This window comes from Gambusia affinis, linkage group LG16 (assembly GCF_019740435.1).
Source record: "Gambusia affinis linkage group LG16, SWU_Gaff_1.0, whole genome shotgun sequence".
Classification (NCBI taxonomy): Eukaryota; Metazoa; Chordata; class Actinopteri; order Cyprinodontiformes; family Poeciliidae; genus Gambusia; species Gambusia affinis.
In genome coordinates, this window is record NC_057883.1 from 10,330,265 (window position 1) to 10,352,042 (window position 21,778).

Consider the following 21,778-nt stretch of genomic DNA (forward strand, 5'->3'; position numbering starts at 1 on the left):
AGGCCATTGATTCCAGGGACTCTGTCGCGATGGCGCTGTATTCCCAGTGTTTCTCCTGGATCATCCTCAAGATTAATCAGAAGATTAAGGGAAAAGAAAATTTCAAATCCATTGGCATTCTTGATATCTTTGGCTTTGAAAATTTTGAGGTTAGAACTCCAGACATTTATCCTTCTCAGATACAAACCATTTTGTTTACATAAAATCCCAATAAAATATACTGCTGCTTGTGGTTAAAAACTGTAGAACCGTACAAGACGTGCTGTATTTCAGGGCTAAAATTGCATTCATGTCCAGAATTTCCAAGCTTAATTGGACATGTATATTGATCAGAGGATGTGTTGATGTGCAGGTGAATCGTTTTGAGCAGTTTAACATCAATTACGCCAACGAGAAGCTCCAGTCATACTTTAACAAGCACATCTTCTCCCTGGAGCAGCTGGAGTACAACAGGTGATGCCGAAAAACGAGCCGCGGTTCGGTGAGGTTCAGCTCAAAACGTGCTGCTTGTTCCATCAGTGTGTGACGGTTTGGATGCGTTTATTTAATAGGGAAGGAGTTCAGTGGGACGCCATCGACTGGATGGACAATGCCGAGTGTCTCGACCTCATAGAGAAGGTGTGAAATGGTGCTGTTGATGTGCACATAAAACGCCAATGTTGATTCTGTGACGCAGAGGCAGTTTGAACCTTTTTTTTTCTCCTCGGTGGCAGAAACTTGGCTTGTTGGCACTAGTGAACGAAGAGAGCCGCTTCCCCAAAGGAACAGACTTCACTCTGCTGGAGAAGCTGCACAGCAGACACTCTGTGAGTTATTTAATACGCCACAGTTTAAGCTACTGTGCTGCACTTGTGTTGTAAATGCTGTCCTTGTTGTCCGTTTTCTGCAGACAAACCCTTACTATGTGAAGCCCAGAGTCGCAGATCATCAGTTTGGGATCAAGCATTATGCCGGAGAGGTGAGCTGTGGATGAATTGAGCAGCTTTTAATGTTCGCAAATCTCCTCACATGACTATTTTGACCGTGGGAAGTGTGTGTTTTGAGCAGGTGCTGTATGATGTGAGAGGAATCTTGGAGAAGAACAGAGACACGTTCAGGGACGACATCCTGAACATGCTCAAGGACAGCAGGTGGGAGATTTAAACTCACAAAAACAGATCATTTTCTGTCAAACGTTTCCCGGGACGTTCAGTATCTGTCTTTAAAATTATGAACACCCCAGTCAACATGTTTGATAATCTAACTTAACTCTTCAATGTTCCAGATGTTTTTTTATTCTGATCTTGAAGTAACAATTGCTGTGGCGTAATGATTAAAAGCTACTACATGGATCAAAGATGAAAGAAACCTCCGAGGTTCACTTGAATCTGTAATATGACCACATGTGGTTTACAAGAAAAATACAAGAGACATAAATTAATCCAAATGTTCATAATTTATTCATAAGAAAACTCTACAAACACCTTATAGACTCCAATAAGGGGAAGTAATTTACTAAAGGTTCTTAAACACAAAGAATATAATAAAAATGCAGTGTTTTTCTTGAGCGGTTACTTTGAATTTTTGTTTCATTTTCTTTTATTTGCTACGGATTATTTATTGGTATTTATATGCTGTAACCTTGATTCGTTTGGCTACTCTGTTGCCCAGGTGACCCTTCTTTAGGAGATTTCTGATCTCTGAAATGTATAATGAATAAGTACTGGATATTTCTGTTGTTAATGGGTTTTGAAAATGACATTTTCTTCCGTAAGTCATACAGGCACAACTTGTAGCACTCCCACAGCCTAACTGGGTTCCTGCCGTTTTTTTATTTCCCGTCGCTCCTCAGGTTGGACTTCATCTACGACTTGTTTGAGAAGGTCGGCAGCAGAAACAATGAGGAGAAGATGGGGACAGCCAGACGTAAGCCCACAGTGAGCTCCCAGTTCAGGGTGAGTTATCGACATTTATTTCCTTTTATACGCGAGACAGAACGACGTCCGGTAAGCAAAAAACATGTAACTAAGGAACCAGCAATTGTTTATTTCGCCAAGTAGTTATTTTAATGGTTTATTGATTCATTATTTAAAGTGATAGTAATGAGTTATATTATTCTGTTACCAATGGGGCTGTTTTACATTATGTGGAAAAAAAAAATCTATATCATTTCATTGCTTTGTCTCCCCAGGATTCCCTCCATGCTCTCATGGCCACACTTAGTGCATCCAATCCGTTCTTCATTCGCTGCATTAAGCCCAACATGGAAAAGGTCACTTTCTTTGTATCTGGGCACATCTTTCCTCTAATTGTCATCAATCGTTTTCTCTCTCTCTCTCTCTATCTGGGTTTATATCGTTTAAGGTCTCTAAATGTTAAAGTTGTTTACTCTGTCTGTGTAGAATCCGAACGTGTTTGACCCAGAAATCGTCCTGAACCAGCTAAGGTATTCAGGGATGCTGGAGACGGTGAAGATCCGTCGCGCCGGGTTCCCCGTTCGCAGAACATTCAAAGATTTTTTATCTCGGCACGTCTCCCTATTGTCTACACTCATCTAGTCTTTGTGTAGCTCTATGCCACGTTGTTTCTATTTTTGTCTCTTACTCTGTCTTATTTTGGTGTCAGGTATAAAATCATCATAAAAGACAAGGTGCCAGCAGCAGGGGATGACAAGAAAAGAAGCACTGATCTCTTAACTAAATATGATAAAACTAAGAAGGAGTGGCAGCTGGGAAAGACCAAGGCAAGTTTTCTGAAAGTTGAAAGATCCTTTGAGATTTAAAATTTCCTACTGGCCAGATGGGTGAAACCAGACATTTATATAAACTGTATAATAAGACATATTACCTTTTGATGATGTCTTTTCTGATTGGTTCATTCACAACATTTCACTAATACAGACCCAAAACTGTGGATGGATTTTTAAGGGGAAAGCCAGAAATTCACTGCTTCTTGGTGTAACATCTTACAAAAAAAAAAAAAAAAAAATCAATACAAATTAGATTTTTGCAAATATCAGGATGAGGAATTGCAGACCTCCACAAGTATGGCTCACTCTTGGGTACAATTTCCACATGCCTGAAGGTGCCTGAAGGTGTTTAGTGTCAAATGCAACAACCTCGTAAAGAAATACGTTGAAGCTTAGAGTGTGTCATTATCAAAGGAGAAACAAATCCTGTACCAACATGGGCAAAAAGACCACTCAGAGAGGAGGAACTCCAGAAGAAGAGGGTCAAAGAGATAAATTTTCTGATGACAGGTCATGTGATTTGAAAAATCTGAATTTGAACTGTCTGGCAATGATGACCTCCATCACACAATGAGGAGAAATTGCAAAACTTACAAGCATGACAACAAATCCCCACTGTGAAGTATATGGGATGACTGTATCAGGTTGGGTTGGTGTTTTTCTGCAAGAGGGACTGGTGCACCTCACAAAATAGATGCAAAAGAACATTCTGTAGAACAGAATGAGCACAGATGAGCCCAAGGTGCATCACCAAATTAGTTACAAAGTGTGTTAAAGTCAACAGTCGGTGTTCTGGTGTGACCATCATCACAAAGCCGTGATCTCGGTCTCATAGAAAGTTTAAGGGCAGATTTGAAAAGTTTGTCTTTTCATACAGAATACGTACTGAAAATCTGTTTCCAGCTGCATATCCCAGGTAATACTGAGAATCAATATTTTTTATATCTCTACTGTCTTGCTCCTGCAGGTGTTCATGAAGGAGTCTTTGGAGCAGCGTTTGGAGAAAGACCGGGATGAAATCCGGCGTCAAGCTGCCATGATAATCCGAGCCCATCTACTCACTTTTTCTGCAAAGTAGGTGCCATCCTAAACCAATGCTTCAAGGGATGACAATGACTCCTCGCTGATGTTTTTACTGGTTCTAAATGGGGTCTTTTTTGTTTTTTTACCCCCTGCTTTTCCTCACAGGAAGCGTTTCAAACAGGTTCGCTCCAGCATCGTTGTTCTGCAGAAGCACTTGCGGAGGCACATCCAACGCAGACAGTTCGTCAAGAAGCGCAAGGCGGCGCTGGTGCTGCAGAAGCACAGGCGAGGGCAGGTGGCCCGCACCCGCGTTCGAAAACTCAGAGAGGAGAAGAAGAAGAAGAGGGAAGATGAGGAAAGGAAGAAGGAGGAGGAAGAGAAGAAGACGACGGGCGGAGAGGAAAACGAAGAGGTTAATGAAGACGATCAGAAGGTGAGATCAACAGAGGCAAGTGCTGCGTTTTCAAGGGTTATTTGTTTTTGTCAGACAATTAGTCTTATTTGACAAAAACAATATTGCACATGTTCTGAACTCTTTCTGTTTTTTGAATGATGGGTTGAGCAGTGTTTTGTGAGAGGTTCAAAATGTGTTTTGTATCCTAATCCAGATTTAACTATGAATATTGAGCTTTTTTTAATGTTAACTATAGGGCCTCTGTAGAAAGATAGATTAATGCTGTGCCTTTATTTATTATGACTTTTATTCAGGATTATGAGATAAAAGAAGGCTGAATACTTTCTGAATTTGTAGTTGTAAAAAATTTGAAAACCATGAGTCATTTTCCTTCCACTTAACAGGAAAAGTGGAAGGAAAGTAGTCATGCACTACTTTTACATTTTGCTATTTTAATGTAGCCAATCCTAAAAAAAAGTTATATAAATATCTTTGCAATGCACCTTTGTCAGAAAAAAACGGCACTAGCTAAAATACCTAGAGAAATACATCCAGTAATTGATGCTGCAGCTTATTATCCTCAGTTTGAATTACAAAATGTATCTTTTCCCCCCTCCCTAAAGGATGAAGCTCGTCAAATGGAGGAGATCCTCCAGTTGGAGAGAGAGATCGAGCGCCTGCAGAAAAAGCGAGAGGACGAGGTGTCGCAGCTGTGCGAGTCGTCCAAACAGGAGCTGCAGTTGCGTCGGGATGCTGAGCTCAAGCGGATGAAGAAGGAGGCATCCCGGAAGGCAACAGAGCTCATCGACCTCCTGAACTTTGGGGGTGTGGATCCCTCTGCGGAAGCAGTCGGAGCCAAGCCTGTGGCGGAGGCGAAAACCGCAAAAGGGGCGAGCACAGCCGGAGGGGCCTCGAAAGAGGAGGATGTAGACGAAGGCTTCCATGCAGAGGAAGAGTGCATCCCCCTGCCAGACTTCCCACCTCCCGCTGAGTCCGACGCTCCCATAGATCAGGACATATTTGTTCATCTCCCCCCTCCTCCACCTGCTTTTGCAGAGGGAACCGTTCCCCCCACGCCTCCTCCACTTCCAGTAGACGGCGTCCCCGCCACTGGAATTCCTCCACCTCCTCCGCTCCCTCCACCTGGAGACGGGGCTCCCGTTCCTCCTCCTCCACCGGCAGAGGGAGAGAAAAACGAGGAAACAAAAACAGACGCGGAGAGGAAAGTGAGCATGGTGGAGAGCCTGGTGGATGGAGAGGAGCCCATCTACAGCATGCCGGCGGATACGGAGTCGGACTACGACCAGGAAGACGAGGAGGGGTCTGTCAATGCCGGGGATGACAGCTCGGTGTCTGGAAGCAACCGCGGGAGCGCAGCCGTGACGGACGAGGAGCACCCGAGGAAATCCACCTGCACCAACACCAGCGTGGAGTCCTACAGAGGCAGCTCTGACTCTGTGAGGACACACACTTACTCGCTTCCTCACATGCGCGCACGCAGACATGTATGAGCAGCTATACAGCAAATCCTTTGTTTCTTGGTCACTCTTCTGATAAGCTGATTACGGAAGCGCATTGCTATCACGCAGGAAAAAAAAAAGTTCGAGCGTCATTACGTTATAACGTGATATGTATCTTGTTAAAACGTGATAGGTATCATGTTATAAGGTGATATGTATATTGCTAAGATTGCTAAGACGTGATAACTATTGGCATAGAATAATCTAGTCCAGATTTGAAGTGTCTATGTATGTTCATTTTTAAAGCAGAGCAGATGATTTTCACTACTTAACACTTATGTTAAGTATAATTTACATGATTAGTTACTTATTTACAGTCTTATGTTATGGTAAGCATAATTTCCGTCTGTGCAGTCCCGTACTGTTTAGAAAAACTTTTAAACAAGATACATATCATGTTAAAACGTGATAACGGTTGATTTTCCCCCCCTCCTTGATAGCAATACGCTTTCGTAGCTGCTGATGTTTTTCTTTAATGTTTCCAGGAAGGTAAGTGATACGTTTTTCTGTTTGATGTAGTACGCAGACAGCGAAGATGAACACGATGGCATGATGGACACTGATGAAGAGGTGACAAACGGACGTGTGACTTTGCTCAACGGAAATGGGCCACCATATTTCCATGGTTATCTCTACATGAAAGGTGTGTCTTTCTTACCTTAGATCTATCATTTGTATTACTTTCTTAGGTTTTATAAATGTTTTTGGACAGAAGAATGCAGAAACATAAACATTTTCCCCGTTTTCTTTGTTTTTCTGACTTGAAACTGATAGAAAATCAGCCAAATATTAGGGTAATGGCAAAGAGGCCTTCCAACCTTAAATACTTTCAGCTTCATCAATAAATAATCAGTGTCAATGGACTTCAGCAAATGTGGTCCTAAGAAGGATTTTAGTGTTGCAATGTCAAAGGTTTCTAAAACCTTTTGACCCACCCACCATTTTCTAATAAAAAGTAAAAAAATATACAGATTATATATTGTTTTATTATTTTTAATAAAAATTTTGACTTTATAGATGAATAAAAATAATTTTAAAACTAAGTCTGTGAAGCGTACATATTCCCAATAAATTTAAAAAAAAAATTACAGGGTTTTCTAATACATTTTTTTTTGTTGAAAATATCTTTCTTATGCTTGGAAATATATTAAGCTGTGTAATGGCTGGCGTAAAGAACTGTTAAAGAGTAAATCTTCTATTTTTACTACTTCCTTCTGTGATGTCATCCTCCCAGATAAACACAAACCAAAATCTGAAGGTTTTTTTCCGTCTTACAGAAATGTTGTATTTTGTTAATGCCTGCATTGGACATGTATATTTTGTTACCTGGCTTTGTTTTTATTGTCAGTGAATATTTGTTTGTGAAAAAAACAGACCACCAATTAGTACATTTAAGTCAAAAGCAAAAATTGTTACACATGCTAAAAAAATATTTTTATTAGCTTGCTGGCTGGACCGAGGCCACTGTTTTCAGAATAATAATTTTGTTGTGTTAATGTGCTCTCTGTGTTCCTTCAGCTGGTCTGATGATCCCGTGGAAGCGGCGCTGGTGTGTGTTAAAAGACGAGACGTTCATGTGGTTCCGGTCCAAGCAGGAATCCTTGAAGTCCGGGTGGCTCTACAAGAAGGGAGGAGGACTGTCCACTCTTTCCCGGAGGTTGTTGTAGTCACTACTGAGCTCAGCCTGCATGCTAACAAAATAAAATCCTGCAACAGATGCTCACTGAAGGAACACTGCGGTACAATCGAACAATCTCAAAAGTAAACGAGGTGGTCCTAATCGTCGTTTTTTTCTTCCTAAGAAACTGGAAGATGCGCTGGTTTGTGCTGCGAGACAGCAAACTTATGTACTACGAGAATGACAGCGAGGAGAAGCTGAAAGGAACCATCGACATCAGGGCGGCCAAGTATAATCTTAAACTTCCAGATAAAAAAAAAACAAAAACAAACACATTTTATTCAATCGTTCAACCTGTTGATGCCAACAGCTGACCTGCTTGTGATTCTGCAGGGAGATCGTGGACAATCATGAAAAGGAGAACGCTCTGAACATCGTGACAGACGAGAGGACGTACCAAGTGTTTGCTGAGTCGCCAGAAGATGCCAGGTGTGACGTAGAGCTTTGTGCAGAAAAAGGAAACATGCTGCGTTTTTTTTAAGCTAGTAACATGTAGTTGAATTGTCTCTTTGCCCGTATAGTGGGTGGTTTAATGTGCTCAGCAAGGTGAGAGTGTGCACTCCTGAACAGCTGCTGGACATGTCCCACGAGCAGGCCAATCCTAAAAATGCTGTTGTAAGTCTCTATTTGAGTGAACTAATGAATTGATAATCTAAACTTTATCATGGTTATTGTGGTAATTAACTCTTCCTGTTTTCTTTTATCCAGGGAACTCTTGATGTAGGGCTTATCGACTCTGTTTGTGCATCAGACAACCCCGATCGGTAAGTCAGAGCAATCAGTGCACAACCAATTCAAATATATAAAACGAGGATTTTATCTCAAACTGTGTCAAAGACATTGTACAATATTTGCTATTAGCAGGCAAACAAAAATATGCCCCAAATTACATAAAAAGGGTCTTTGTTTTTTTTCTTTTCTTTTTTTAAACATGATTTAGAAAGCTGCTTAGACAGGAACAGGTGTTGGGGGTTGCTTCTCATACAAAAGTGCGGGATGACTTTCAATTTTACCTTCCATGAATAAACATTTAAACAGCTTCCAGGGCGTGCTGTAGTGGCGTAAGGGATAGCGCGACCCACATTTGGAGGCCCTGAGTCCTTGATGCGGCCGTCGTGGGTTCGATTCCCGGACCCGACGACATTTGCCGCATGTCTTCCCCCCTTTCCTGTCAGCCTACTGTCAAATAAGGGACACTAGAGCCCACAAAAGACCCTCTGGAGGGGAAAATAAAAACAAAAAAAACCCAGCTTTCAGACTAAACATTTTATCAGCGTAATGGAGTATCAGGTCACAAGCAAAAGTGAGCTAAGAATCAAAACGTTTGAAGTTTAGAGAGAAACTCCAGATTAATAATCTCATTGAGAGCTTGTGATCAGTCTTTAAATACAGTTTTTGAAAAATGGGAGAACCTTTGAGCCCCCACAAGTCAGAAATCGACATTCAGAATACCAGGGAGAACAGCAGAACTATTGAAAAAGAAACACAGAATATTTATGCAAGTCTGTATAATTTATACACATACATATGACATCTGAAAACATTAAGGCTGTGGAAATAGCTTCTGTCAAATTCAAAAGTGTTGTGATGTTCGATATCTACCTTGAGAATGTGCTGGAAAAGCCAATAAGTAACGTGTTTGGTCTCCTCAGTTCCTACTGAAATGTGTTGCAGGGTTAAGACAAACTGTTGAATAGGAAGATCTAACTTAGCATAGAACAAAAACTTTATGAATGAAAGACTAATCTGACCCAATTTGACCTCATTCCACTCACTTTTTGCAGCCCAAATTCGTTTGTCATCATTACGGCAAACCGGGTGATTCACTGCAACAGTGACACACCCGAGGAGATGCATCACTGGATCAGTCTGCTGCAGAAACCCAAGGGAGATGCCAGGATAGATGGACAGGAGTTTCTTGTCAGAGGTAAGTGTTTCAGAAAATGAAACCCAAAAATATTTGCAGTCTTTAAGTGCAGTCCACCTTTATTATTTATTGGCGCTAAAGGCAGGATTTTGTGAAAAGGCTTTAAGATAAAGACATCTTTTCATTTAAGTTGAATACATTACATTTGTGGGAAAGAAATTATTGCTCTTACAAATTTTACAACTGAGAGAACACTTGTTCCAAAACATTTCTCAAAGTCAGAGCACCTGGCGTGAGGGACCTTTGAGGTCACATCTCGTAACTCCCCTTTCGTCACCTTCAGGTTGGCTCCACAAGGAGATGAAGACGAACGCTAAGAGCACGTCCCTGAAGCTGAAGAAACGGTGGTTTGTTTTGACCCACAACTCTCTGGATTACTACAAGAGCGCAGAGAAAAACTCATCCAAGATGGGGACTCTGGTCCTCAACTCCCTCTGCTCCGTCATCCAGCCGGATGAGCGGGTCCACAGGGAGACTGGTGAGGAACGGGAAATGAAGGGAAGCTGCAGAAAGGGCACCATCAGAGGCGGTCTAGGATACATGCAAGGCTTCTGCTTCTGAAAATGGTCTGAATTCATAAATAGTAAATGTACTTTGTCTTTACAGGCTACTGGAACATCATTGTGTATGGAAGGAAGCATTGCTATCGCCTATATACCAAAATGCTGAACGAGGCCATGAGATGGACGGCTGCAATCCTGGGAGTCATCGAAAGCAAAACTCCGATCGAAACCCCGACTCTGCAGCTCATCAGAGATATCAAGGTAAACCGAAGTCACAATAGGAGTGCAAACTCAAATCTATAGGCTGATATCTGTATTTAAGTTGAGAGTTTGCTATTCATTTCCTCAGGAGAACAGTGTGAATGCAGAAATAGTGGAGCAGATGTACAGGAGGAACCCTATCCTGAGATACACACAGCATCCACTGCACTCGCCTCTGCTGCCGCTGCCTTACGGAGAGGTCACCAGCTGTGAGTCACTCCGTTTGAAAGACTCTTTTCTTATAAATTTCCATGCATGATAATCCCACGTAACTCCATGGTTTTATTTTTTATTCTTGCTGTCTTCAAGGTATTTGTTTTTCTTTTTACTGTTTTTTTTTTTTTTGTGTCCCACGTTAATTTTTCTGTGTGCAGTACATCGGCAGCAGGGCTACGCCAGTCTGCAGGACGAGGCGGTGAGAGTTTTCAATTCGCTGCAGGAGATGGAGACGCTGGCAGACACGGTGCCCATCATTCAGGGCATCCTGCAGACCTGCCAGGATCTGCGCCCTCTCAGGGATGAGGTACGTTTTTATTTCCGTCATAAGTTAATATGTAAAAATGCAGTAAACAGAGTTTTGGATTCTTCTTGTTTTTGTTTTTGTTTTTACATTCTCTTATGTTAAAGCCACAAACATCAATGTGATTGGGGGGGTGGGATTTCATGTGACAGACACTAAGGAGCAAAGATTGTGAGTTGGAGGAAATTCGTTAATGGTTTTCAAACTGTTTGTCAAATAAAAATCAGAAAATTTTTAATATAGAACAATGTTTCATTGGTGTTTCAGCTACAACTCTTTGGTGGTATCTCACTACCAGCTTGAGACATTTAACAACTTCAAATTTTCCCCATGCATCTTTAAAAATGGTCTCAGCCTTAGTCAAATTTGAGACGCTGAACTTCTCCAGCGTCCTCCACCAGGTTTTGTTTCTGGACTGGATTATTATGTCCATCCAGCTTCCCATCGACTCTAATCAGTTTTCCTCGGTTGATTTTAGTTTTCCTGTGGGAATTTTTATGTCTTCTTTACAGCATAGGTGGTTAAAACATGACTGAGTGGACTGACCCACATTACTTCCTGTCTTACTTAGAAAAGATAAGTAAGAAAAATAATGAAACAAAAGATGAAGAGAATCAACAATTATTAACCTGCAAATAAACTCTGTAAATAATACAATAGAAATTTAAGAATTAACTAACAAAATTCAAATGGGTAAAGAAATAAAGAATTAATAGCTCCAACAACTTTGCTAGGACAATGTGTGGCTAGATGGTAAGGATGAGTATTCCTTAAGTAAATTCTCTTATTTTTTTCTTCTTCTTTTAGGTTTATTGTCAGGTGATCAAGCAGACCAATCATGTGCCTCAACCAAACAGCCCAGCCAATCTGGCACACTGGCACCTGCTCACCTGCATGAGCTGCACCTTCCTGCCCAGTCGAGCCATCCTCAGATACCTCCGCTTCCACCTTAAAAGGTAACAGGAACTCTTTGCCTCCGATTACTGAAACCTCTTTATACAGAAACAAAAACGTACGTTTGTGGCTCAGGGTACGGGAGCGCTATCCCGGCACCGATATCGAGCGCTATGCCAGCTTCATCGGAGAATCCCTGAAGAAGACCAAGACTCGTGAGTTTGTTCCATCTCAGGAGGAGATCGCCGCCCTGCTGCTCAGGCAGGAGATGAGCACCACTGTGTACTGCCACGGAGGAGGCTCCTGCAAGATCTCCATTAACTCGCACACCACAGCTGGAGAGGCGAGTAACAGACGTGTAACATACTGAACGTCTCTGGAGGGTTTTACTGCAGCAACAGAGCTAAAAGAATGGGCCAATTTTACATCTTCAGATTTCTTTTTTTTTTTTTATGATAGTATGGTGCTGAAATTTAAAAAAAATCTCCTTCTTCCGTAGTACCGATTTCAATAATCTTACAAGGACACAATACCACATTAATGAGGTCAGGTTGCATCAAATAGCCAAAAATAGACAAGAAATAGGTCAGGATTCTGCAAGGAAAAGCTTTAAAGTTATTCATTTTTGGGTAGATCTGTGCATCTCCTCAATACATATAAAACCCTTAAAACATTACATTTCTGCTGCTGCAGGTTGTTGAGAAGCTCATCAGAGGTCTGGCCATGGAGGACAGTAAGAACCTGTTTTCTCTATTCGAACACAACACTTTCACAGACAGAGCGCTGGAGAGCAGAGTGATCGTGGCGGACGTTCTGGCCAAGTTTGAGAGGTAAGTCAGTCTCCTTAAACGTTACAGTGCAACTAGAGGCCTGTTAGGATTGTAGATGGATTTTGTGCAATGAGCTGACGTTTCTATTTTCTTGTGTGTTCAGACTGGCAGGCAGTGAAGAGGATGAGGAGGAGGGAGAGTGGAAACTGTACTTCAAGCTGTACTGCTTCCTGGATGTAGAGAGCATGCCCAAGGAGGGAGTGGAGTTTGCATTCATGTTTGAACAGGTGTGATGTCATCTATCCATCCATCCATCCATTTTCTATACACCCTTGTCCCTAATGGGGTCAGGAGGGTTGCTGGTGTCAATCCCCAGCTACGTTCTGGGCGAGAGGCGGTGTTCACCATGGACAGGTCGCCAGTCTGTCGCAGGGCAACACAGAAAACAGACAGGACAAACAACCATTCGCACACACACTCACACCTAGGGAGAATTTAGAGAGACCAATCAACCTGACAGTCATGTTTTTGGACTGTGGGAGGAAGCCGGAGAACCCGGAGAGAACCCACCATGCACAGGGAGAACATGCAAACTCCATGCAGAAAGACCCCGGGCCGGGAATCGAACCCAGGACCTTCTTGCTGCAAGGCAGCAGCTCTACCAACTGCGCCACTGTGCTGCCCGTGATGTCATCTAAAATTATGCAAATAACGAAAGACATGGGCTGCAAATAACGAAAGACTATTTGTTGTGCAAAACGACTACGCCTGGCAAAAGCAATAACTCCTCAAGCCTTTCTTACACCTTCACAATCAGCTCTGACAATCTTCCCTGACACTGTTAAGAAAGCATTCCCGCAGCATGTTCCTGCCACCACCACATTTCTTAGCTGGAGGTTGTGGTATTTGTTTTCCGCTCCATGCGAAGGTCAGATAGTAAAATTTGGATCTTCTGAATAGTTTTGCAAGACACTGTGGGTATTTTATTCCTTCTGGCAAAAATCATTGACTTCTTTAGCATTTTAAAAATCTACGCACAATAACTTAACAGAAATGTTAATCAGACGAGTTCAGAAAATTGCAATATGCAAATTGTTAAAGTGTTTTAGTGAATCAGGAGGTTTTTTCCTTTCATCCTGAAATATCTGCCGTGATCTAAATGACGTCTAATAGGCATTACATGGGAACAAGTCGTATTAAGTTGTGTTAATGTAGTTTTACATTTTACACAGTGAAAATCAGCTTGTTTGAAAAAAGACTAAAGTTTGGTTTAAATTTAGAATACTATTGGGAAATAATCCTGTCTTTTTCTTCCAGGCTCATGAATCATTAATCAGCGGCCACTTCCCTGCCTCGGAGGAGACCTTGCAGCACCTGGCGGCTTTACGTCTCCAGTATCTCCATGGCGACGGGGCGGGTCGGGCTGGATGGAGCCTGGGAAGCGTCTACCCGATCGGACGCCTTCGGAATCGCATCTTGCAGTCCACCAAACCGGGCGTGGGAGCGGCAGGCGGAGCCGGGTCGAGAGGCAGCGGAGGAATCGGAGACGTGATCGGGACCATCGGAGGACAGGGCGGGACCGGGGCCAGCACGGAGAAACGAAAGACTCCCACCTTCAGGGATTCTTCCCTCAGGAAAAGCAAAACGGGTTCACTGAAGAAGCAGAAGGTACGCCTCCGTAATCCTTAATCTGCGTTAACAACAGTGGGGGGAATAAAAGGCAAAAGTGTTAATCGTACTAATTCAGGCTTCTCCGACTTCTCCTCTTAAGTTCACTTTCCTGCCAGTCGCACCTGTTTGCTGATTGTTTTTTTTTCCCCACCGGGGGGTCTTTTTGTGGGCTCTAGTGTCCCTTATTCGAAAGTAGGCTGACAGGAAGGGGGGAAGACATGCGGCAAACGTCGGCTGGGTCCGGGAATCGAACCAAAGGCCTCCAAATGTGGGCCACGCCACCCCCCACGCCACCACTGCACGCCCCGTTTGCTGACTGTTTGACAGAGATCCATTCGATGTTTCAGGTGGAAGGGGAGCAGAGGCTGGAGATGTGGGTGAAGGAGGAGACATCTGCGACGCGCACCAGCATCCTGGAGAAGTGGACCCGTCTGCAGGGCATGCCACAGCACCAGGCCATGCTCAAGTACATGAGCATCATCAAGGAGTGGCCCGGATACGGCTCCACTCTCTTCGACGTGGAGGTGAGAAATAACAAGGATGATGGAAGCAGGGGTGGAAATTAAACATTTTCGGTGGAGAAAAGTTTTCACCGGCCACTGTTTTTTTTCTTTTCTTTCGATTACAAACATCACAGGTACAAGCACATTATAGAAAATGTATGATGTATTCTTAATTCTATGAAAACCGATTTACTGACAATAAGTTTACCATATATATGTACGTATACAGAATAATCTAACATAAAGCATGAACATCTTAACAGGGTTGTAGTGCAATAAGTTAATTTGAAGTAATTACTAACTGCAAACTTTAACTACACAACCTTAACATTCTTGCAATCATATGTTGAACATTTCCACATTTTGGCAACAACTCTCCCTGATAGTATTTATTAAAGATGTGTCTGGTCATTTAAAAAAATATTTTAAATGGTATCAATAGCTGTTTTCCAACTGTTTTATTTATTTTCCCTTACTCGTTACGTTTTTTTATTGAACTTCACGATTATTATTATTACTAAAATATCTCAGAACGTGTTCATTATTAATTCCACGGGCCATCATCATCATCATCATCATCATCATCATCATCATCATCATCATCATCATCATCATCATCATCATCATCATCATCATCATCATCATTCTTGTGTTACTCCAGAGTTTTTCTGACTACCTGGACCTTAGTGTTAGCTTTCCCTTCACACACCTGCCTTCCTGCCTTCCTGAAACTTTTTCTTTATGAACATTTTCACTCCTTCTTACCAGGCAGCAGCAGCTAGCCTGAACTCTTCCTCAATCTGTGCCAGGTCACGTCTCTCTCATCATCCTCCTCCGACAATAATAAAGCCCCTGAATTGCTAATTTCCTCTCCTTCTCTGTTAATGAATCTCCTCCAATGGTCAAAATTAGTGTAGTGATTAACATATTGGTTAATTTGACACTTTTTAGCTTTTGTCCTAGTGTTCCTGACCCGCTCGGTCTCGAATCCGCTCATTTTCTCGTACTCCGGATAGCTGAAGTGGCGCTATTTATAAACTTAGATGGGAGGGGCGGGCCAAGGAGAACCAAGGGATTTCATTAGATATGTCCGTCAATAAAATCAACCAATGGACTATCGCAGTCGATAAAAGTTATATTTGAAAGATGTTTTTGTTAAATTATGACAACGTAGGGCCGCCAGATATGGACAGTAAATGCATCAGTCTGGACTCCAGACGGTCAGTCCTCCCCTGGACAGAAGTTCAAACTGAATGCAACTTCTTTTTTTTTCTGTTCAAATTGTCAACTCTCCACGGTGGCGGGTGCGTTGCTCCAATTTTTACACGCCACGTCATACTTTTACCCTCATTTGGCCAGTGGCGGGTGCTAATTTCCACCCCCGGATGGAGGATGTCATGGTCAGGAGTGTGATGTTAAAAAAATTAAACAAAATGTCTTCTCTTGGCAGTGTAAAGAAGGAGGGTTCCCTCATGATCTGTGGCTGGGTGTGAGTGCCGACAATGTTTCTGTGTATAAGCGAGGTGAACCGAAACCACTGGAGACGTTCCAGTATGAGCACATAACCTTCTTTGGAGCTTCACAGCCCTGCACCTATAAGATCATCGTGGATGAGAGGGAGATGTACTTCGAGACTCCACAGGTGAGACTTCACTGAGTTTCTTCAGAGTTTTCCCGCATGTATCGTTTGACTCATGAAGAGTTATACAATCACCAGACTTACTGTTGTGTAACGATGAGCACTGAAATAGCACACCGTCAGCAAATAATGTGGTGCTCTTTATATCAAGAATCTATAATACTGCATACGGCTCCAGTTGCATTCACAAATGTAGCCTTCTGGTACTTATGCAACACCAGAAACTACAGTCTGAATTAATACGCTGTCAATATACTTCCTAAAATGATTTCTTTTTATGCCTTCTTACAACTTCTGTACTTCTGTTTCTGAACACAAGCCCGTCTCATTTAGACAAGAGAGACAGAATATCAATGTTGTTGGGTTATTCAAGTAAACTGTATCCCTTCTTCTGCTGTACAAAGTAACATTGAACATTAGCAACAGTTATGTTAGAAAACAAGTCAGACGTCTTACTGACAAAATAAAATAAATTAAATACATGAACAATCCCTCGATTGATTGGTTGAGAGATGTTCCTGGATTAAACTTGCAACCAAGACTTTTTCTTATTATGCTGCATGCTGCCCCTTATGCTGTGTTGCCCTGGCAGAACGCCACGTAGCTCATATCAAAAACCGGCGTTGTCGGTAGGACGATGTCGTGGTCCAACTCGTGTTTTCCCTCTGCAGGTTGGAGAGATCACCAAGATCATGAAGGCCTACATCAACATGGTGGTGAAGAAGCGTTGCAGCATCATGTCTGTGACCAGCGTGGCCAGTTCCTGGGCCAGGTGATCACCAAGCCACTCCTCGGTTTGTCCGTCCAGCAGCAGCAGGCTCCTTCTTTGGCCTTATTTTAGTGTTTGGGTCTTGTTGAAGGCAGTTGCTGCAGCTAGCAAATCCAACGGGTTGAGTCAACTTAAATGAATTTGGGAGACATGGAAAATGAAACCTGAGTCCTACTTGAGATTAAAACGAGCATGGCAGACGAAATAACCAGTGGTTTTGAACTTTCCCCTAAAACATACACCCCCCCCCAGCTGTGATAATGCATGTAGATGTTCGAGCACATCACACACTGCTCTGTTGTTCCCTTTTCAGGCAAAAAAAGAGAGAAAAAGAACAATAACAAGCACAAATTAGCCACCCAGTTTTGGTCCGGGAGGTCTCTCCGTTCTCTCTGCGCACTGCCAGACAAGAAGTAAACCACACCCTTTCTTTCTTTGACCCTCATTCCTCCGATTTTTTCTCTCTCTCTCTCTTTCTCTTTATGTTTCTTTATTCTTATGGCATCTTTTTTCTGTCGCCATTAAGTTCCACGGTTTTACTCTTTCTCTTCTTGCTTGCTTTTTTGGTGTCGTTTCCAGTCGTTTATCTTTAACGTCAGCAGTGTTACCTTTGAGTGAAATAACTGAAAAAAATTAGTATTATTCTGGGAGTCCCACGCCTCCCTGTCCCACCTTGTGTCTGCCCACGTGCTCACTCGTTAGTGCCACCATGTGGCCACGAGGAAAACACAGAAACAGGAAGCGTTTGTGAGTATTATGAAAAGATTCAAGGTGGTTCTGTGGAAGCTTACCTGACATTAGGAGTCAGTGCAGAGTTTATGTACATTTGGCTCTGCAATAAGACTAATATCTATTTATGTGAAGATATAACACAGCCTGCATAGACCTGTATAGTCACAACTATGTACACATAAACTAAATAAATGTATCATTTTGTATGAATCACACACATACTGCGATGTGGATTTGATTTTCCTTTTGGTGGCTACTGCACTGTAAAGCCTAGAGATGCCATACCTAACACAATGTGATGCCTGTCATGTAAAATACATGCAGAAAAATTAACGTTCAGAATGACCACTGTATGTCTGAGGACTATGATGCCTATGATGTGCACCATTCACTGGCTGTGACTCACTGAAAAGTAAAAATGAGCAGAAACACGGGCTCTGCTGCGTCTGGCTGCTATCCAGGTTCATGTCTTCAGTTATTGACAAGTCTACCGTTGTTGTCGTTTGCAGGAGTCACTCTCCCACTTTACCTTGAGCCATAAAGTACTCTACGATCTTATCTGCTTAATCAGATGTTTTTCTTTCTATTTTTTGTTTTTTAACTGAGGAGCTCAGCACACATGGCATCAGTAAGTGAGTAAATTAGTATACAACCAAAAGGATTTTGGTTTTGCTATCATCCGTTGCAGCTTAGAAAAACTTGACATATTCAGTTTCTCGCTTCTTCACGTTTTTTACTTCCAGTCAACGTTTCATTAATATGAAGTGAAAAGCACTTTGTGAAGAGCCGGCTTCCTTAGCAATGCTCCTGTATGACTTGCCACAAAGTTAATCATGACAGCGTAAGTCATCATCACATAACATTCCTGGGTTAAAATTTGTTTTTACGGTTTCTTATGTAATATTCAAATTACTGAGAAACTGAATTTTAAGCCGTCACAATTTCCACTTGAAATATATCTTTGTGTAATAAATTTCTATACATGATTTCCACTAATTGAATTTAATTAATCAACTAACTTATCTTTTTGCTGATATTCTAATTTATTAAAAATGCATGTGTGCAAGCTCCAATTTGTGTTGCAGCTCTGAACATTTCAACTTGACACTTTATTGTCGATATAATATTATTATTATTATTGTATAAGCCCTCTATATTATCTGTCCTTAAATGTGATATCTGGATTGCTGCTGTGTGGGTGAGTGTTAAAGCAGGCTGCTGGGAAATGGAAAAGACAAAAGAGAAGATGTTGTAATGAGTGTATTCTTTAAAAATAAGATGTATTTATATGAACACTTTTTTGCAAGGAATGGTGTTGTAATTGTGAGTTTGCATAAGGAAAAAAAAGCATGGGATCTTAATGGGGAGGTATGGAGCTTATTTATTACTCTATGTATTGTATGTATGTATTTCCATGCCTGTTTGGAGAGAACTGAAAACATCCCGAGTCTTTAGAATATTACTAGTAAGAGTTACCTGTGTTGGGGAGGATTTATATTCACCAGTTTTACATGACTTCTGATTGGCTATGGAGGTGACAGAAGGGAGCTGTCTAGGGAGCTATTCATGTAAAAAATGCCGCGGAGCGCAGCAGGTGAGCCGAACATGTTGCATACAACATGTTGCATACATGTGCTTTTGTTCTAAGAAGTTGTGGAACGGGTCTGTTAAGTGAACTGCAGCTAGGTGGCAGCATCACTGACTTGTCTGAACTCCAAAGAGCTAAAACAAAGACATTTTTCTATCGCTAAAACATGTTCCAGCTGTTTGGTGCGTTTTATTTAAAATATATTTTACGCAACGTTCAGGGGCAGTAAGAATTTTGACTCCAAATGGATTTAATTTTTGGGCTTTTCACACAAGCTATTGGCAGATTAGAAGATGAAGAAATTGGATATATTTGTTTTCTTAAGTGTAACAATGACCAGTGTTGTTACAACGATGGAAAACAGTAACATAGGAAATTTAAGACTTTTATTCATACCCAGTTAGAACACCCACAAAGATGTTTTTCTGCTTTGTTTAATAATGTAATCAACACTAAAATAGGCCGTTTTAAATGTGGCATTAAATTATCTGAAAAAACCCCAAAAATAAACAAACTTCCTCTAACAACCAGATATAATAATAATAGTAATAATCAGAATCTTCTCACTAGTTTCAAGTGACTCAGGCTAAAATATGCTCAAAAGTGATCATTTCATAAGCCATAAATACAGAGCAACCTGGAGGGGGATCTGTGTTGCTCGCATTGCTGGTTTAGTGTGAGAAATTCACCCTGCCGCTTCTGAAATGAGATCAGCTTGTGGAAAAAAAAATTTAATTTGAAATTAAAAGTCGACAGTATCTGATCACAGATCTACCTTCAAGGGCAACTTCATCAAGGGCTCCTGTTATCAGCCGCAGGCGGCCAGAGCTGAGCCCGTCATCCTGTTCCGCTTGTTATCATCGTTACACAGTGAATCATTGTGCTTGTTGGGGGGGAAAAAATGAGGAAGAGAGAGATGTGTGTGTTGTTTCTTTTTTTATTTGTAAATGGCTTTACAAAATTATGCTTTAATAAATTATTGGAAACTGTACGATTTGTTAATGTCTCATTTGTGCACTTTGTAAATGAGAAAAAGAGGAAGAAGTTTCCAGTTTGTTTTACTCTGCAGATTAAACAAACTCGATATGACACATCACACACGACATCTCACGCTGTAACCTCGCCTTATTCCTGATTAGATTTGAGCGAATGTGTTGTTGTTTAATTAAATTTTCATTTTCTGTATAATGCAATGCAAAAATAGTCATATCTATTAACATTTGACAAATGATAATCACAAATCTGAGAGTACTTCACTGGGATCCTAAGAGATAGACCAGCAGAAAGTTGTTCATTATGGTGAAGAAGAAGAAAATAGTACATGTTTTTTTCCTTTTCTTTTTTACAATACAAATCTAAAAATGTAGCATCCATTTGTACAACAAAATTGCTCTTTGTTGCTTCAAACGTTTTGGAGTTTGTCTCCATCAACTTTCAGGGTAACAAACTAAAATGTCTGCTATTCTTCTTTACAAAAACGGCTAATACTAAGTGAGATCAAACGTCTTGTTTATCTAAACAGTTGTTTTTTTTTTTAAGTCTTGCTACAGATTTGCGATTGGATTTACCATGGGTCTTGACTTTGACTGGACCATTCTAGAACATGCTCTGATCTGAACCATCTCACTGCATGTCTGCCCATAGAGACGGTCATTTCAGCCTCCTCTCAGGTTTTTTTTGTTTGTTTTTTTTTTTACAGTCTTTTACAAGTTTTCAGGATTTACCCGTATTAAGCTTCAACCATCATCTCATCAGGTCTGGACGGCTGGCTTTTCCTGGCTGAAGAAAAGCATCCGCAGCATGATGAGATGCTGACACCACCATAGCCTAAAAAAGTTCAATTTTGGTTCATTCAGAATCGATTCCCTTCTTACACACATTTGCTGTACTCGTTACATGGCTTGAGACACGTTGGACAATTTTCTTAAAAATTGCTTTCTTCTTGCACTTCTTCATTAAGCCCAGTGAGACACAGCTATTAAGTAAAGTTTAGCCAAGTCAAACAATTTGTGTAGCATTGAGCAACAGGGCAGAAAACCAAAACACAACCAACAAACATAACAACAAATAAATATGAGTCGTAATCTAAAACGAATGAATGAAATGTTGTAATCCTGACTAGAACTAATCTATATTCAATCAATGGCAACGTTAATGAGGTTTTGTCCTTGATTTAAAGTAACTCAGTGTTTTAGCAGCTTTGCAGTTTTCTGGAAGTTTATTCTGGATTAGCGGAGTAGAAACTTGTGCTGTGCTCCTTGGTCTTCAGGGTGTTTGCTCACTAATGTTCTCTGGAAAATCTCTACGGCATTGAGAGAACATTTGATTTATGCTGAGACTAAAATACTCAGGTGGATTTTTCTCACTCCATCTGTGAATAAGTGAAGGCAACAGTACTGGTTTTTATTTAGAGGAGTCAGAGTTAAAGGGGATGAATGAAAATGCAGACCGAATTATGTTCTTTAATTGTTAAAAATATATCCTCTTCACTCCCTCTCGATAATTACGCTCTATTTTTTTGTTGGTGTTTCACAGAAAATATTGTTAAATGCAATATAATTTTATGCTGGCATTGATAATTAGTCATGCTAATTATTATTTATAGATATACTTTGAACATGAAAAACCTTCAATGTATTTCGAAACAAACACTCCACC

At 41.2% G+C, this 21,778-nt stretch overlaps 1 protein-coding gene across 2 annotated transcripts in view; it reads left to right on the forward strand.

Moving 5' to 3' along the window:
- The window catches only part of myo10l1 (myosin X, like 1), a 50,042-nt gene extending 29,822 nt beyond the window's left edge, over nt 1-20,220 (forward strand). Inside the window, exons 12-43 of one of the 2 annotated variants that reach the window (XM_044143113.1) lie at nt 3-149; nt 353-453; nt 552-618; nt 714-806; nt 890-958; nt 1,048-1,130; nt 1,832-1,934; nt 2,171-2,251; nt 2,382-2,506; nt 2,605-2,722; nt 3,696-3,802; nt 3,917-4,184; nt 4,769-5,602; nt 6,185-6,308; nt 7,184-7,325; nt 7,468-7,572; nt 7,677-7,772; nt 7,865-7,958; nt 8,052-8,107; nt 9,128-9,270; nt 9,554-9,748; nt 9,877-10,034; nt 10,123-10,243; nt 10,409-10,557; nt 11,362-11,510; nt 11,584-11,791; nt 12,142-12,278; nt 12,382-12,505; nt 13,536-13,886; nt 14,237-14,413; nt 15,843-16,034; nt 16,703-20,220. In XM_044143113.1, coding sequence (XP_043999048.1) covers nt 3-149; nt 353-453; nt 552-618; nt 714-806; nt 890-958; nt 1,048-1,130; nt 1,832-1,934; nt 2,171-2,251; nt 2,382-2,506; nt 2,605-2,722; nt 3,696-3,802; nt 3,917-4,184; nt 4,769-5,602; nt 6,185-6,308; nt 7,184-7,325; nt 7,468-7,572; nt 7,677-7,772; nt 7,865-7,958; nt 8,052-8,107; nt 9,128-9,270; nt 9,554-9,748; nt 9,877-10,034; nt 10,123-10,243; nt 10,409-10,557; nt 11,362-11,510; nt 11,584-11,791; nt 12,142-12,278; nt 12,382-12,505; nt 13,536-13,886; nt 14,237-14,413; nt 15,843-16,034; nt 16,703-16,807 — 5,022 coding nt within the window. In that variant the 3' untranslated portion in view covers nt 16,808-20,220. The remainder of the gene's footprint in view (nt 1-2; nt 150-352; nt 454-551; nt 619-713; nt 807-889; nt 959-1,047; nt 1,131-1,831; nt 1,935-2,170; nt 2,252-2,381; nt 2,507-2,604; nt 2,723-3,695; nt 3,803-3,916; nt 4,185-4,768; nt 5,603-6,184; nt 6,309-7,183; nt 7,326-7,467; nt 7,573-7,676; nt 7,773-7,864; nt 7,959-8,051; nt 8,108-9,127; nt 9,271-9,553; nt 9,749-9,876; nt 10,035-10,122; nt 10,244-10,408; nt 10,558-11,361; nt 11,511-11,583; nt 11,792-12,141; nt 12,279-12,381; nt 12,506-13,535; nt 13,887-14,236; nt 14,414-15,842; nt 16,035-16,702) is intronic. The other variant, XM_044143114.1, reaches the window with a different exon arrangement.
- Nucleotides 20,221-21,778: the final 1,558 nt, after the last annotated feature.